General features: G+C 43.6%; 1 protein-coding gene across 4 annotated transcripts in view; it reads right to left on the bottom strand.

Moving 5' to 3' along the window:
* slc16a12b (solute carrier family 16 member 12b) overlaps nucleotides 1-15990 on the bottom strand; it is a 141982-nt gene that overhangs the window by 60023 nt on the left and 65969 nt on the right. For all 4 annotated transcript variants that reach the window (XR_015079239.1, XR_015079238.1, XR_015079240.1 and 1 more), the window contains exons 3-4: nucleotides 13237-13492; nucleotides 799-902 (exon numbers count right to left, since the gene is read on the bottom strand). Coding sequence is in view for 1 of the 4 variants with exons in the window: in XM_085994838.1 (XP_085850964.1) it covers nucleotides 799-902; nucleotides 13237-13346 (214 nt within the window). In the remaining 3 variants the exon portion in view is untranslated. The remainder of the gene's footprint in view (nucleotides 1-798; nucleotides 903-13236; nucleotides 13493-15990) is intronic.

Raw genomic sequence — 15990 nt, 5'->3', positions numbered from 1 at the left:
CCAAGTCAGCTGCTTAATTACAAGCCTCTGATCTGATGGTGACGTTGCCATGGCAGCAGAACATAGAACCTGGCACTTCCCACCGACTTAGTGAGCAAGTAGAATTTGTTTGCTCTTGTTCTGTTGCAAGGGTTGGTGCAACTCTTCCTGTGGCCTTATTGGCCCCTTACTCGATCATCTGCGATAGTCCAATCATTATAGTAGGCCACTATTACGAAGCTCTCATTGCGATAAAGATTTTTCAATGGTTTCAGCAGAAGCTCTATTCTAGCCAACATTCAAAAGTAGGAACTAATTGGCCAGTTGACAATAAAAAGGGGCTTTTTAATTACCTCCTTTCCTCTGAGCTATGCCTTGTTCTCCCGTTCCCCAAAATCTTGGTTGCCCACAACCCTTCTCCAAGTCAAGAGCAGGACATTAGACAAAAGAAATCATTGCTGTTATACACACATACACAAAAAAACTTCATGTACAGAATGTTATCCAGGAGCAGAGATTGGAGACATCATTTATTGATATTGGCAAGTAATGAGCTCGAGTTGAATCAGTTTTCTATTTATAACATTTTCTTGTCATAGAATCATAAAGCCCATGCACAATTCCAATAATAATCATGTTGCCAATGATTATGATCAAAGTTCATGACAAATAGCTGCAATTAATCCACTGCAGCTCAGAACACGTTTGAATTGCAATGGACTATGTGCTACAAAATGTGTGTTAATTCCACCTGACGCAGGCTTCCCTAATTGTACTTCCAAGTATGAAGCTTATGAATGGAAGTAATCATACACTCACCGAACACCATTGTAGTGCAGTCGACAGTGGAGTGTATCCATGCCGTCATTGCGTAATCCTGAGCAAAATAATTCTGGAACTCCACAAAAAATATGGAGAAGCACCTAGAAATCCAAAACAACGTTATGTTAGCAGCTACGCGAAAAAAACCCAGAAATTGTTCAAAATACACGACAGGTGCCTCAGCATCCGGAAAATGGAAAGACAACTTAACACTTCGGGTGGAGACCCAGCGGCAGATTTTCCTATTCCAACGTCTGCGTGTATCGGATGCCCTTGCATAGAATTTACAGCATAGAACCGGGCCATTTGACCCAACTGGTCTGTGCCCCACACAAGCCTCCTCCCACCGTATCAGCATTTCCTTCTATTCCTTTCTCCTTCTTCATGTACTTATCTAGCTTTCCCTTAAATGCATCTATGCTATTCACCTTAACTAGTGTTTGATTAACACTAAACTCATTAATTAAATAAATGAAACAATGGGAGAACAGGAGATCTGTTGCTGCTGCAATATGTGGGAGCTTGTGGACATTTTTGTCCAGGGTGACTACATCTGTGGTAAGTGTCTGCGGCTCGAGGAGTTGGAGTCTGAGCTGCAGACATTGCAAGGCATCAGGGAGGGAGAAAGTTACCTGGATCTTTTGCTCCAGGAGGCAGCCACACCCCTTAGATTAATTACTTTAGAATTGACACGTGGTCAGGGGCAGGAGGGTGTGACTGCAAGTGAGGCAGGTATGGGGATACAGGAGGTAGTATTGCAGAAGCCTCAGTCCATGCACTTGTCCAATAGATTCGAGGTTCTTGCAACCCTTGTGGACAAAAGCAGTGACTGTGGGGAGGATGAGCAAACTGACCACAGCACTGTGGTACAGGAAGCGGTTCAAGTGGAAGGGGGGGGGGGGGGGGGGGGAGTAAAAAAGGTGGTTGTAGTAGGCGACAGTATAGTTAGGGGGATAGACACTGTTCTCTGCAGCCAGGAGCGCGAGTCCCGAAGGCTATGTTGCCTACCCAGTGCCAGGGTAAAGGACATATCCTCTGGGCTGGAGAAGAACTTGGAGTGGGAAGGGAAGGATCCGGTTGTCGTGGTCCACATAGGTACCAACAACATAGGTAGGACAAGGGGTTCTGTTAAGAGAGTTTGAGCAGCTAGGGAATAAATTAAAAAGCAGAACCACAAAGGTCATAATCCCGGGATTATTACCAGAGCCATGAGCAAATTGGCATAGGGTCAATAGGATCAGGGAGATGAATGTGTGGCTCAAAGATTGGTGTGGGAGAAGTGGGTTTTAATTCGTGGGGCACTGGCACCAGTACTGGGGAAAGAGAGCTGTTCCATTGGGATGGACTACACTTGAACCATGCTGGGGCCAGAGTTCTAGCAAATTGAATAACTAGGGAGGTAGATAGGGCTTTAAAGTAATTAAGGGTTTTGGGGGGTGTCCCGGTGGAGATAAATCTAGAATGCTAAAGAGAAAAGACAAAGTAGTGCAGGAAAGTGATTGGGGCAAGGATAACCAGATTGTGTCAGGAAGTGACAGAGCGCACAAACAAAGGAGTGCACAAATAGGGTCCGGGTAAGAAAAAATGGTAATAAGACAAATAGTGCCATAGTACAAAAAAAATGTTAAGATGTCTAAAAATTTTTTTTTTTTTTTAATCTAAAGGCACTGTATCTGAATGCACAAAGCATTCGTAATAAGGTAGACGAATTAGCAGCGCAAATAGATGTAAACGGATACGATATAATTGCGATTACGGAGACATGGCTGCAAGGTGACCAAGGTTGGGAGCTGAATATCCAAGGATATTCAATATTTAGGAAGGACAGGCATAAAGGAAAAGGAGGTGGGGTGGCATTGTTAGTAAAGGATGAAATCAGAGCAATAGTGAGGAAAGGATATTGGCTCAGAAAATCAAGATGTAGAATCAGTCTGGGTGGAGCGAAGAAGCACCAAGGGGCAGAAAACATTGGTGGGAGTTGTCTATAGGCCTCCAAACAGTAGTGGTAATGTAGGGGATGGCATCAAACAGGAAATTAGAGATGCATGTAACAAGGGTACTACAGTAATCATGGGTGACTTTAATCTACATCTAGACTGGCCAAACCAAATTAGCAAGAATACTGTGGAGGATGAATTCCTGGAGTGTGTACGAGGTGGTTTTTTAGACCAGTACGTTGAGGAGCCAACTAGAGAACAGGCTATCCTAGATTGGGCATTGTGCAATGAAAAGGGGTTAGTTAATAATCTTGATTTGCAGGGTCCTTTAGGGAAGAGTGAACATAACATGATAGAATTCTTCATTAAGATGGAAAGTGAAGAAGTCCAAACCGAAACTAGGGTCCTAAATCTAAAAGGAAACTACGAAGGTATGAGGAGTGAGTTGACTATGATAGATTGGGGAGCTTCATCAAAAGGCATAACGGTGGAGAGGCAATGGCTAACATTTAAGGAACAAATGCATGAATTGCAACAGTTAGAACATTCCTTTCTGGCGCAAAAACACAAAAGGAAAAGCGGTCCAAACATGGCTAACAAAATAGATTAAGGATAGTATTAGATCCAAAGAGGAGTCAAATAAAGTTGCCAGCAAAAGTAACAAGCCTGGGGATTGGGAGCAGTTTAGAGTTCAGCAAAAAAGGACCAAGAGATTGATTAACAGGGGAAAAATAGAGTATGAGAGTAAACTTGCAAGGAACATAAAAGCTGGCTGTAAGAGCTTCTACAAGTATGTAAAAAGAAAAAGATTAGTGAAGACAAATGTAGGTCCCTTACAGACAGAAACGGGAGAATTTATAATGGGGAACAAGGAAATGGCAGAGCAATTAAACAAATACTTTGGTTCTGTCTTCACGGAAGAGGACACAAACAACTTTCCAGAAATGCTAGGGAACCAAGGGTCTAGTGAGAAGGAAGAATTAAAGGAAATTAGTATTAGTAAAATAAGTGCTGGAGAAATTAATGGGGCTGAAAGCCGATAAATCCCCAGGGCCTGATAATCTGCATCCCAGAGTACTAAAAGAGGTAGCCATGGAAATAGTGGATGCATTGGTTGTCATCTTCCAAAATTCTATAGATTATGGAACAGTGCCTGCAGATTGGAGGGAGGCAAATGTAACCCCACTATTTTAAAAAGGGAGAGAAAACAGGGAACAACAGACTAGTTAGTCTAACATCAGTAGTAAGGAAAATGCTAGAGTCTATTATAAGGGATGTGATAACAGGACACTTAGAAAATATCAATGGGATGAGACAAAGTCAACATGGATTTATGAAAGGGAAATCATGTTTGACAAAACTACTGGAGTTTTTTTTTTTTGAGGATGTAACTGGTAGAATAGATAAGGGAGAACCAGTGGATGTGGTGTATTTGGATTTTCAAAATGCCTTTCAAAAAGTCCCACATAAGAAGTTAGTGTGCAAAATTAAAGCACATGGGATTGGGGGTAATATACTGGCATGGATTGAAAATTGGTTAACAGACAGGAAACAGAGAGTAGGAATAAATGGGTCTTTTTCTGGGTGGCAGGCAACCGCAGGGATCAGTGCTTGGGCCCCAGCTATTCACAATACAGGAAACTTTTTTTTAAATCCGGCACCGACGTGGTGCCAGTTCATCAAAAATTCCAGATAACCGAAAGCTATAGTAAAAGATACGGAGAGCTGACAGCTCCGTATAAAGCAACAAACCCTGTTGCTTAGCAACAAGTGCAGAACAATGGCCACAAGTTCCAAGCGTATCTGTAGCTTAGCAACAGCTGCAGCCACACCCTTGCACAGCAACAGATCGAGGAAGGCAAGTACACTATGAAGTAAAACTTACCTGAACCTACTCCTGAATTTTGCCAGTTAACCGAGATTTCCGGTTATTTAGGTGCCGGTAAATCAAAAGTTTCCTGTATATATCAATGATTTGGATGAGGGAACCAAATGTACTGTTTCCAAGTTTGCTGACGACACGAAACTAGGTGGGATTGTGAGTTGTGAGGTGGATGCAAAGAGGCTTCAAGGCGATTTAGACAAGTTGAGTGAGTGGGCAAATACATGGCAGATGCAGTATAACAATGATAAATGTGAAGTTATCCACTTCGGCAGGAAAAACAGAAAGGCAGAGTATTATTTAAATGGTGACAGATTGGGAAATGTTGATGTACAAAGGGACCTGGGTGTCCTTGTACACCAGTCACTGAAAGCAAACATGCAGGTGCAGCAAGCAGTTAGGAAGGCAAATGGTATGTCGGCCTTCATTGCAAAAGGATTGGAGTACAGGAGCAAGGATGTCTTACTACAGTTATTCAGGGCCTTGGTGCGACCACACCTGGAGTACTGTGTGCAGTTTTGGTGGTCTTACCCAAGAAAGGATATACTTGCCATAGAGCGAGTGCAGCAAAGGTTCACCAGACTGATTCCTGGCATGGCAGGACTGTCATATGAGGAGAGATTGGGTCGACTAGGCCTGTATTCACTAGAGTTTAGAAGAATGAGGGGGGATCTCATTGAAACGTATAAAATTCTGACAGGGCTAGACAGACTGGATGCAAGGAGGATGTTTCCCCTGGCTGGGGGGCCTAGAACGAGGGGTCACAGTCTCATGATACGGGGTAGGACATTTAGGACTGAGATGAAGAGAAATTTCTTCACTCAGAGGGTGGTGAACCTGTGGAATTCTCTACCACAAAAGGCTGTGGAAGACAAGTCACATATTTAAGAACATAAGAAATAGGAGCAGGAGTAGGCCACTTGGCCCCTCGAGCCTGCTCCGCCAGTCAATAAGATCATGGTTGATCTTGGGCTCAAATCCACTTCCCTGCCCGCTCCCCATAACCCTTCACTCCCTTATCTTGCAAAAATCTGTCTATCTCCACTTTAAGTGTATTTAATGACCCAGCCTCCACAGCTCTCTGGGGCAGAGAATTCCATAGATTTAGGACCCTAAGAAATTCCTCCTCATCTCAGTTCTAAAAGGGCGACCCTTTATTCTAAAACTATGCCCCTGCATTCTAGATTTCCCCACGAGGGGAAACATTCTCTCTGCATCTACCTTGTTGAGCCCCCTCAGTATCTTATATGTTTCAATAAGATCACCGCTTATTCTTCAAAATTCCAATGAGTATAGGCCCAGCCTGCTAAACCTTTCCTCATCAGTCAACCCCCTCATCTCTGGAATTAACCTAGTGAATCGTCTCTGAACTGCCTCCAATGCAAGTATATCCTTCCTCAAATAAGGAGATCAAAATTGTACGCAGTACTCAAGGTGTGGTCTCACCAATACCCTGTACAGTTGTAGCAGGACGTTCCTGCTTTTATACTCCAACCCCATTGAAATAAAGGCCAACATTCCATTTGCCTTTTTGATTACTTGCTGCACCTGCAAGCTAACATTTTGTGTTTCATGCACAAGGACCCCCAGGTCCCTCTGAACTGTAGCATTTTGTAATCTCTCTCCATTTAAATAATAATTTGCTTTTTTATTTTTCCTGCCAAAGTGAATAACCTCGCACTTTCCCACATTATACTCCATCTGCCAAATGTTTGCCCACTCACTTAGCCTGTCTCTATCCCTTTGCAGGTTCTTTGAGTCCTCTGCACAACTTGCTTTCCCACCCATCTTTATATCATCCGCAAACTTGGATGAACGGACCGAGTGTAATGTAGCCAAGTCCTTAATGCAGATTGTAAATAGTTGAGGCCCGAGCACAGATCCCTGTGGCACCCCCTAGTTACCTTTTGCCAACCGGAAAATGACCCATTTATCCTGACTTTCTGCTTTCTGTTAGTTAGCCAATTCTCTATCCATGCTAATATATTACCCCCAACCTAGTGAGCTCTTATCTTATGCAGTAACCTTTTATGTGGCACCTTATCGAATGCCTTCTGGAAATCCAAATACACCACATCCACTGGTTCACCTTTGTCCACCCTGCTCATTACCTCCTCAAAGAACTCCAGCAAATTTGTTAAACATGATTTCCCTTTCATAAAACCATGCTTGACTGCATTATGATTTTCCAAATGCCCTGCTATTGCTTCCTTAATGAAGGACTCCTGCATTTTCCCAACGATAGATGTTAGGCTAGCTGGTCTATAATTTCCTGCTTTCTGTCTCCCTCATTTCTTAAATAGGGGTGTTACATTTGCGGTTTTCCAATCTGCTGGGACCTCTCCAGAGTCCAGGGACTTTTGGTATATTGCAACCAATGCATCCACTATCTCTGCAGCCACTTCTTTTAAGACCCTGGGATGCAGGCCATCTGGTCCAGGGGACTTGTCATCTTTTAGTCCCATTATTTTACCAAGTACTATTTCCTCAGTGATAGTGACTGTCTTTAGCTCCCCCCTCCGTGGCCCCTTGCTTATCCATTGTTGGGATGTTGTTAGTGTCTTCTACCGTGAAGACAGATACAAAATATTTGTTCAGAGTCTCTGTCATTTCCCCGTTCCCCATTATTGATTCCCCAGCCTTATCCTCTAAGGGGCCAACGTTTACTTTAGCTACCCTCTTATTTTTATATACCTGTAGAAGCTCTTACTATCTGTTCTAATATGTTTCTTGCCAGTTTACTCTCATAATTGATTTTCTCTCTTATTTTTTTAAGCCATCCTTTGCTGGTTTTTAAAAATTTCCCAATCCTCTGGTCTCCCACCAATCTTGGCAACATTGTATGCCTTAATTTTCAATTTGATACCATCTTTTACTTCCTTAGTTAGCCACAGATAGTGCTTCTTTTTCTTAAGAAGGAGATAGATAGATTTCTAGACACAAAAGGCATCAAAGAGTATGGGGAGAGAGCGGGAATATGGTAGAGATAGAGGATCAGCCATGATCATATTGAATGGCGGAGCAGGCTCGAATGGCCTACTCCTGCTCCTAATTTTCTATGTTTCCTTGTACAGTAGTAGCAAGTTCCACATTCTAACTCTCTGGATAAAGAAGTTTCTCCCGAATTCCCTATTGGATTTATTGGTAACTATCCTATATTTATGGCCCCTATTTTTCGACTCCACTACAAGACCTCAATTAGGTCATCCTTTCCTGATAGATTTGCTTTTCAGTTTTGGTATCATCTTTGTAAAAAAAAAGTGTGCACCTTCTCCAGTGCCTCTAGATCCTTTTTGTAACAAGACCACCAGAACTGTGCACCGTTCTCCAAGTGTGGTCTAACCAAAGTTCTGTACAAGTTTAACATAATTCTCCTTTTCAATTTTATCCCTCTAGAAATGAACCCCAGTGTTTTGTTTGCATTTGTTATGGCCTGGTTAACCTGCTTAGCTACTTTTAGTGATGTGACTTCTGTACCCCCAGATCCCTTTGCTCTTCTACCCCATTTAGACACTTATTATCCAAGGAATATATGGCCTCCTTATTCCTTAACTGTAGCGAATAGAGGAAAATCGGGTGGGCTCCCTTACTGGCGTTCAGCCCTCCCTGCTTGATTGTCCTTTACTCACTGTGCCCAGGTATTCCAATACACACAGGTGCAGAAACAGGGAAACCCCTTTCCACCCCCACCCTTGTCAGAACTGGAAAAAGGAACCCTGATGGTTTTTGCCCCTTTTCCCATTCTTATAAATGTTGTTATATTTTCAATATACTTATTTCTCAAGTTGCTGATTTAGGATTTATCTACCAGGTGAGGCAAGAGTACTACAAAATAAGCTCAGTGGTTTCTGCCTGCACCAGGGAACCTGCCGTGCTGGGGGAGGGGTGGGGCGGGTAAATCACAGGAGGAGCAGGATCTTACCTGCAGCAGCTTAAAAGATCACCAGGACATTGTCTGGGCTTCAGGGGTCTACTGGCCAAATATGCTGCTGGGGCTTAAGGGGGGGGGGGGGGGGGGGGGGGGAAGTGGGAAAAGGAGCACTGATTGCACTCAATGAGGAGGGACCCTCTCCACCAGTCCTCAACAACGCTAACCTGAACAGCATTCAGCTTTGCTAAGGCAGTAATGATAAAATAAAAACATGCCTTTAGTAACTTCAGGCCTTGCCCGTCTCCCTGATCTACCTGCCAGTTTCTTCTATTCAAATTCCATTGCATCCTATTCCATTTTGGAGGTGCTTTACTCAATTTAGAGCTGATTTTAACCCCCACCCCAACCCAGCAGGAACAGAGCGGTCAAGGGGGGGTGGGAGGGGGGAAGAGGAGGTTAGATCTGCATTCCCGCCCTTCACCATTTTTACATGCCTGAATTCAGGCACAGGAAGGCCACCCGCCCCAGAGGATTGGGGGCCTAACTTAACTGCCAGTGTCGCATCCTGATCCAGACCACAAGAGGCCCAAGCATGTGGTCTTTTTCAAAAATGTTAAAGGTTCCTTGTGGGCCATGAGGGGCAGAACCACTCCTCCTGATGCCACAAGGATATCATGGACGTCCCCTACCCCAGGTTTTCCCATCCTCCCCCAATCGTGGACTTGCCAACCCCCACCAATCCGTACTTACTTTGCCGGGGCCCGTTTCCATGGCCTGACCCCACACCAATTTTGTCTCCCACCCGATGGAGATTGTGTCATTCTTAGTTGTCTTCGGACGTGGTTCAGAGTCGGGTCATGCAAATGAGGCCAGGGAGTTAAAATTTCCCAGGCCTCACGTTCTGGGAGAGGTAGCTGGATGGTTCATTACCCACTTTGGCCCCCGCATCTCCGAAATCCTACCCAGAGTTAAATTTGGCCCTTTTGTCTTTCTAATGATGTTTCACAACCTGAATGATCATTAGCATTTTTCACCCTTTGCAAGTTTTATAAACCCCTAAAAATTATGGCTATTAAACCTATTAACTGCCTCTTTATAATTTTATTTAGTAAATGTGACTCCTGCCCATGGCCTATTTTTGACCCTTTCGGTTTTGTTCAGTCCTATATAAGAGAGACTCTTATTTTCAGTTTTCTGGTTCTGCCAAAGGTTCCCTATCCAAAAAGTTTGGCCAACATTTCTCTTCACAGATGCTGATTTTTCCAGCAATTTTGTGTTTCAGATTTCACAGCATTCACTTTTTTTTAATTTCACAATTCACATGTTGCTGCTTTTATCAGAAGTTGCATGATTTGCTCCAGTGAGTTTAACAAAAAATTAATTGAGTTGAGTAATAATGAGAGAGAAAGGAAATTAAGTTTTAAAAGAAGCAGAAGTATAAATCTATGCTTAACTGATTATGGCCGTCTGTGCAGGGGAGGGGCAGGGTGTACACCTCATTAATAAACACTTTGGTGTGCTTCTTTGCAGATCTTTTAAAAGGACATTTTCAACTTGTATCTGTGAAATTTGTTTAGTGAGACCCACACAAAATTGTACAAGGAAAGGAAGATAGGGCAACTAGAATTCGATGGGCCTGGACTTGCTGGAATGGGGCATCTCGTGGCATCTGCCAAGACTTGTTCCTGCACCCTTCAGCCAGAAAATGTTTTGCATCGTTAAGTTGCTGGAAATGCAAGCTGATAACTGCGTGGTGAGGGCAATAGGGCATTTGGGACCTCAGTGAACAACAGGACCAACAGTCTATCTCCTTAACCAACTAGATTTAAGGATGAAGAAAGAGGCATTTTTATAATTTCCAAGAACAATTCACTACATGCAGGAATGAGACACCACGGTTTAATTTGTGGAATTTCTGAGCCAGATATCCACTCCATCACCAAGACCACCTACTTCCACCTCTAACATCACCCAACTCCACCACTGCCTCACCTGAAAACCTCATCGATGCTTGTTATCACTAGACTTAACTATTCGAATGCTCTCTTGACCATCTTCCACCCTCTGCAAACTTGAGCTCATCCAAAACTCTGCTGCCTGTATCCTAACTCACACAAAGCCCCGTTCACCCATCACCCCCGTGCTCGCTGACCTACATTGGCTCCCGGTCCTGCAACGCCAAAATTTAAAAATTCTCATCGTTGTTTTCAAATCCCTCCATGGCCTCGTCCCTCCCTATCTCTAAACTCCTCCAGCTCTACAACCCTTGGATCTCTGCGCTCCTCCAATTCTGGCCTCTTTCGCATCCCCGACTTTAATCGCTTCACCATTAGCGGCCATGCCTTCAGTTGCCTAGGCCCCAAGCTCTGGAATTCCCTCCCCAAACCTCTCCACCTCGCTTTCCTCCTTTAAGATGCTCCTTAAAACCTACCTCTTTGGCCAAGCTTTTCATCATCTGTCCTAATTTCTCCTTGTGGCTTGGTGTCAAATTTTGTTTGATAACGCTCCTGTAAAGTGCCTTGGAATGTTTTACTACGTTAAAAGGCGCTATGTAAATGCAAGTAGTTGTTGTTGATTGGAATTGCATCATGTTGTTAAAAAGGTATTTACGCTATTACCAGACTTAACTTTAAGAACATAAGAAATAGGAGTAGACCATTTGGCCCCTCAAGCCTGCCCCGCCATTCAATAAGATCATGGCTGATCTAGGGCTCAACTCCACTTTCCCCATATCCCTTGATTCCCTAAATATCCAAAAATCTATCAATCTCTGTCTTGAATATACTCAACGACTGAGCATCCACAGCCCTCTGGGGTAGAGAATTCCAAAGATTCACCACCCTCCAAGTGAAGAAATTTCTCCTCATCTCAGTCCTAAATGGCCGACCCCTTATTCTGAGACTGTGACCCCTGGTTCTAGACTCCCCAGCCAGGGGAAACATCCTCCCTGCATCTACCCGGTCAAGCCCTGTAAGAATTTTGTATGTTTCAATGAGATCGCCTCTCATTCTTCTAAACTCTAGAGAATATAGGCCTAGTCTACTCAATCTCTCCTCCTAGGACAATCTCCCCATCCCAGGAACCTTCATTGCACTCCCTCTATGGCAAGCATATCCTTCCTTAGGTAAGGAGACCAAAACTGTACACAATACTCCAGGTGTGGTCTCACCAGGGCCCTATATATTTGCAGTAAGACTTCTTTACTCAAATCCTCTTGTAATAAAGGCCAACATACCATTTGCTTTGCTAATTGCTTGCTGTAGCTGCACGTTAACTTTCAGTGATTCGTGTAGAAGGACACCTAGGTCCCTCTGAACACCAACATTTCCCAATCTCTCACCATTTAAAAAAGTCTGCTTTTCTATTTTTCCTACCAAAGTGGATAACTTAACATAACAAATGTGATGTTCTTATGAATAGCAAAGTGAGACACTGGATTAAGAATTATTACAAATTGTATTTTGTTCCAATCCTTAGCCAATTCCATATTTCTCCAGATAGATTTGATGCAATTACCAATTAAAATCTTAAATATACATGATCTACAAACTAAATATATATATATTTTTTTTTTTTTTAAATTTATTTTAAAGTAACTAAGTGGTTTTAGATTAGTAGATAGATTAAACAAAATTGTTAATTAAGTCAAACATTTGTGGGAAGACCCTACATTTATGGATTAAACTCTCAACCCATTAAGGACTCAATGTCCTACAAATTCAAAATGCCCTTAGAAGATCAGGAAATAATGTATTACAATTACAATAGCTGTATCCCCTTCCCCAAACATAGGCTCAGCTACTCATTCCCAATTTGAAAACATACCCGGTATATTTGTTAATGGGTCTTTTTGACAAGATCCACCTTGGCTGTGATGCCCTCTGGTCAAATATCCTCCCAATAACCACCTTCAAGGCTCCAACATAATGGCCACTTGGTTGAGGTACCAGAGAGCAGCCAGTGATCATGGAGCCATCTCCAGCAAGCAGGCAACAGCTTCAGATGAGTAGGGGAGGAAAAAATTGAAGAGCAAAGAAAAAACAAATCTCCTAGTAACATTATAATTTCAATCCAATGATGTCTTGTGATTCTTGGATCAGCTAAAATGGGACTTTTAATTAAATTGTAACACTTCGATAAATTACAGAATTACAATTAAAATGATGTAATATCATATTGCAGTTTCAAAATATCACAATGTAAATGAGTAACCCTAGAGTTATACGGGTTAGACATCAACAATACAATGAAACGGGTAACCAATAGTTTTTAGTGTTCTGAAGCCCTGCTCCAAGTTAAAGTCAGAGCTGTAGTGATCCAGAACACTTAAGATGTCTCTGTGGGGCAGTCTGTTGCCACACTATTCCATGGAACGGTAGGATAAAAGTCCCCAGCACCATGAACTCGCAATGAACCAGACTGCAAGGGCCTGTCTGCTTCAGTGAGAGGGAGAGACAAGCAGATGCTAAGTCAATTCAAGCTGGTCATTCAGGAGCATCAGTGACCAATGCCTCAGAGCACTGGAACGTGCTCTTGTACAGCACCTGCTGTACCAGTCTAGTCAGGGAACAGAATGCACACAAGAAAAGAATGTAAAAGACACACCCAAGGTTCAAACAAAAGTTGCACATCCAATAGTGAACAGAAATGTAGGTCAGACATCACTCTAAACAGAACGTTCTAAATTCAATATAAAGCCTGCACTGAGCAGCGTATAATGAGCACAAGAAGTTTTACTGACAAACCTGGACACTGCCCTCGTGCAGATGGTCACTAAGAAGCAGCTGATGACAATCATCCAGCCCCATCCTCCATCTGGGGCTTCCACTAATGGAGCTTTTGAGTGGCGAGCCATTGCAGTAGCTCCACTGCCTATTGAGATTTGCACAGCTCCCTGATTCAAACAGAATGTCTGGTTTGTTCAGTACTGCGGTGGTCAGTTCAGAACTACTGCACATGAACGCCTGGAATGTGCTCTTGCAAATGATTTTCATTAACCATCTGAAAAAACATAAAACACACAGGATGGGTTCGGTCAAAAGTCATATCCACAAGATTAAAATGAGGCAAATTGATTGCAGAAGATTAAAAAATGTAACTTTACAAAAGACCAGATCAAAAGGCCTATAAGAACAGTAATAAAGTAGGAATTTAAAAATAGACTGCTTAATCTCCATATTTTCTTTAAGTTTTTATACAAATCCAACACAAGCAAGATTTCAAATTTGCAAATGACCCCAAGCTACTATTAGATTCAAATAAAATGTATTTTCTCAATACCTGACAAAACATTGCAACAAGCTGAAGCAGGCCCAGGACCCAGTGGTTAATTAGACACAGGAGAGCTTAAAACAAATGAGATTTATTCACCCACAGCAGTTGCATCTTTAAGAGCAGCAATGAACAAGACAGTACTAGGGATTACTTTGCAGCCAACTCCTTCTCACAATATCTTCCTCTTCCCAACTGAACTATTTCCCTGTGTTTGATCCATACAGGCTGGGAGTCATTCTTGATTAAAGGCAATTAAGGTCAACAATTTCTTAAAGCTATACTGCCTTGCCTTGGTCATTCTAACATTTTATATAAAGATGTGTCCCTATGGTGGATAGGAGAGCTCTCAAAAGCTTATGGCTCACATATCATCCCTCTCTCACTCTGCTACATTTTTCATTATTGATATTTGCTGAGAAGTTTGACTTATGCTCAAAACGGGAACAAAGTCAGCAGGGCAACAGCTCCATGTGCTGATCTGAGGCCGAGGGCCAAATTCGGCTTCGGGCCGCATTTAAATGTCACTGGCCAGCTGTTGGCACCAAATGGTGAGGGCGGGGAATCGGCCAGATTCTATGCGGAGTCAGCCGGCAGGTCATGTCTTGGGGGGTTGGGGCGGGGGGAGGGTGAAGAAAAGAGGGGCAGAGGCCATCCAGTGGCCAGCAGTGCGACAGTTTTTTGTGGGCCCAGAAGGAGCAGTGGGCCCACAAGAATAAAAACTGCAAATTTCCTGGGCCTTTAAGGATTGCCGGTTAGGCCACTCAACGCCTGCTACAACTCGGTCGAGACTGCACGGCGCAAAGCTCCACCCGTTTGTACCCGAATTTCTCCTGGATGATGGAAAGTCACTCGACTCAATGTGGTGTTTGGAAAAACTTCTGGCGCAGTTTGGTTGCGGCAAATCACTACGTGAAATTGGGAGGTCTATCACTGATCCTATGGCAGTAAAATGGATGGCCAAGAGATGAATTTCTCCCCCATTTTCTTAGTAAAGAATGTTATTAGATGAACAAAAGAGCAGCTGATCCTGGTGGGGACAGATCATAAAACCTCTCACTCTCCATCACAACCTTTCTCCTTCACTACATACTGTAATCATGTTAAATGTTCCTCTCAATGCAAACATCATGTCCCGACTTCTCCTTGCACCTCAATGCACTGAAATTCTGTGAAACACAAGATTTAACAGTCCTGAAGTAACCCTCAACCAAAGGGGGGGGGGGGGGGGGTGTGGGTGGCTAAAAGGGTGCACGCGAGCCCCAATGCGGGAAATGAACCTGGAGAGTCCGATCGTTAACTGTAGGACCTCATTAACATAAAAATTCCCAGAATTTAATCGTCATGGGGACGCTGCCAGGAACCCGTGAACACAGTCCCTGGCAGTCAGTGGGAGCAAAGGCTGGAAGCGATCCGATGGTGGAGGCCAGAGCTGGGAAGGCCCAGGATTCTTTGCGGGGCCTGGAGGGAGCATACCTGCTCGTCCTGGCCCAGAAGGAAATCTGACAGAAGTCATTGCTTACAACTTGGCCTCTTCTGCCCAGTCAGCTCCTCCGGCCACGGTTCTGCTGTCAGGCTGCAGACAGTACGTGGCTCTCCTTCAGGTTTAAGATTATGTCGTGGAGCCGTTGATGCCAACAGGCAACAACTTTTGATTATAAAGTATCCCCCCACCACTGTAGCAGGAGCCTCAGCCAACTTGAGAGTCAGTGAAAATAACTGGGCAGCAAATGGAGCGACCTCAGGACCGTCTGTTTACTCGGCTTAATTTTAACTACTCCCATGCATCATTCTCCCTGGGTGATGGAGGTTAAAATCAAGCCCGGTGACTCAACAAAAAATTAGTGGCAGACACTGCCCTGTGGTCTAAGTAAAACATGGATGTGGCATCTCCTTAACGTTGCTTGACAGTTTGGTAATTTAAGTCAATTGTTTTGGCTCAAGACGGCGGGGTTACAGTGGTGGGAAGGGGTTGCCAGCTGCTAAAATCAATCCTGTCAGGAGTTGTTGGGTGTGGAGGGAGCAGGAAATTGGGGAGTGCCAGCATCAGTTGGTTGTTACATGATTGCACCCTTTCCCCCATTGGAATCCAGTTGCCTACGATTTTCCTATCAGTGTAGCTCGACTACATTCTGGGTGGTGCAGGTGGCATTGACTATTCATGCCCGGTGCTCTGGAGTGCCAAAAAAAACTGCAACCCTCTTTTCATCACACTTCTTGCAGTAGCA

Source organism: Somniosus microcephalus, chromosome 8 (genome assembly GCF_052327205.1).
Source record: "Somniosus microcephalus isolate GS21.2 chromosome 8, FLI_Smic_1.0, whole genome shotgun sequence".
Lineage (NCBI taxonomy): Eukaryota > Metazoa > Chordata > Chondrichthyes > Squaliformes > Somniosidae > Somniosus > Somniosus microcephalus.
Note: the sequence above shows the minus strand (reverse complement) of the source record. Positions and strands in the feature narration are given on the sequence as shown.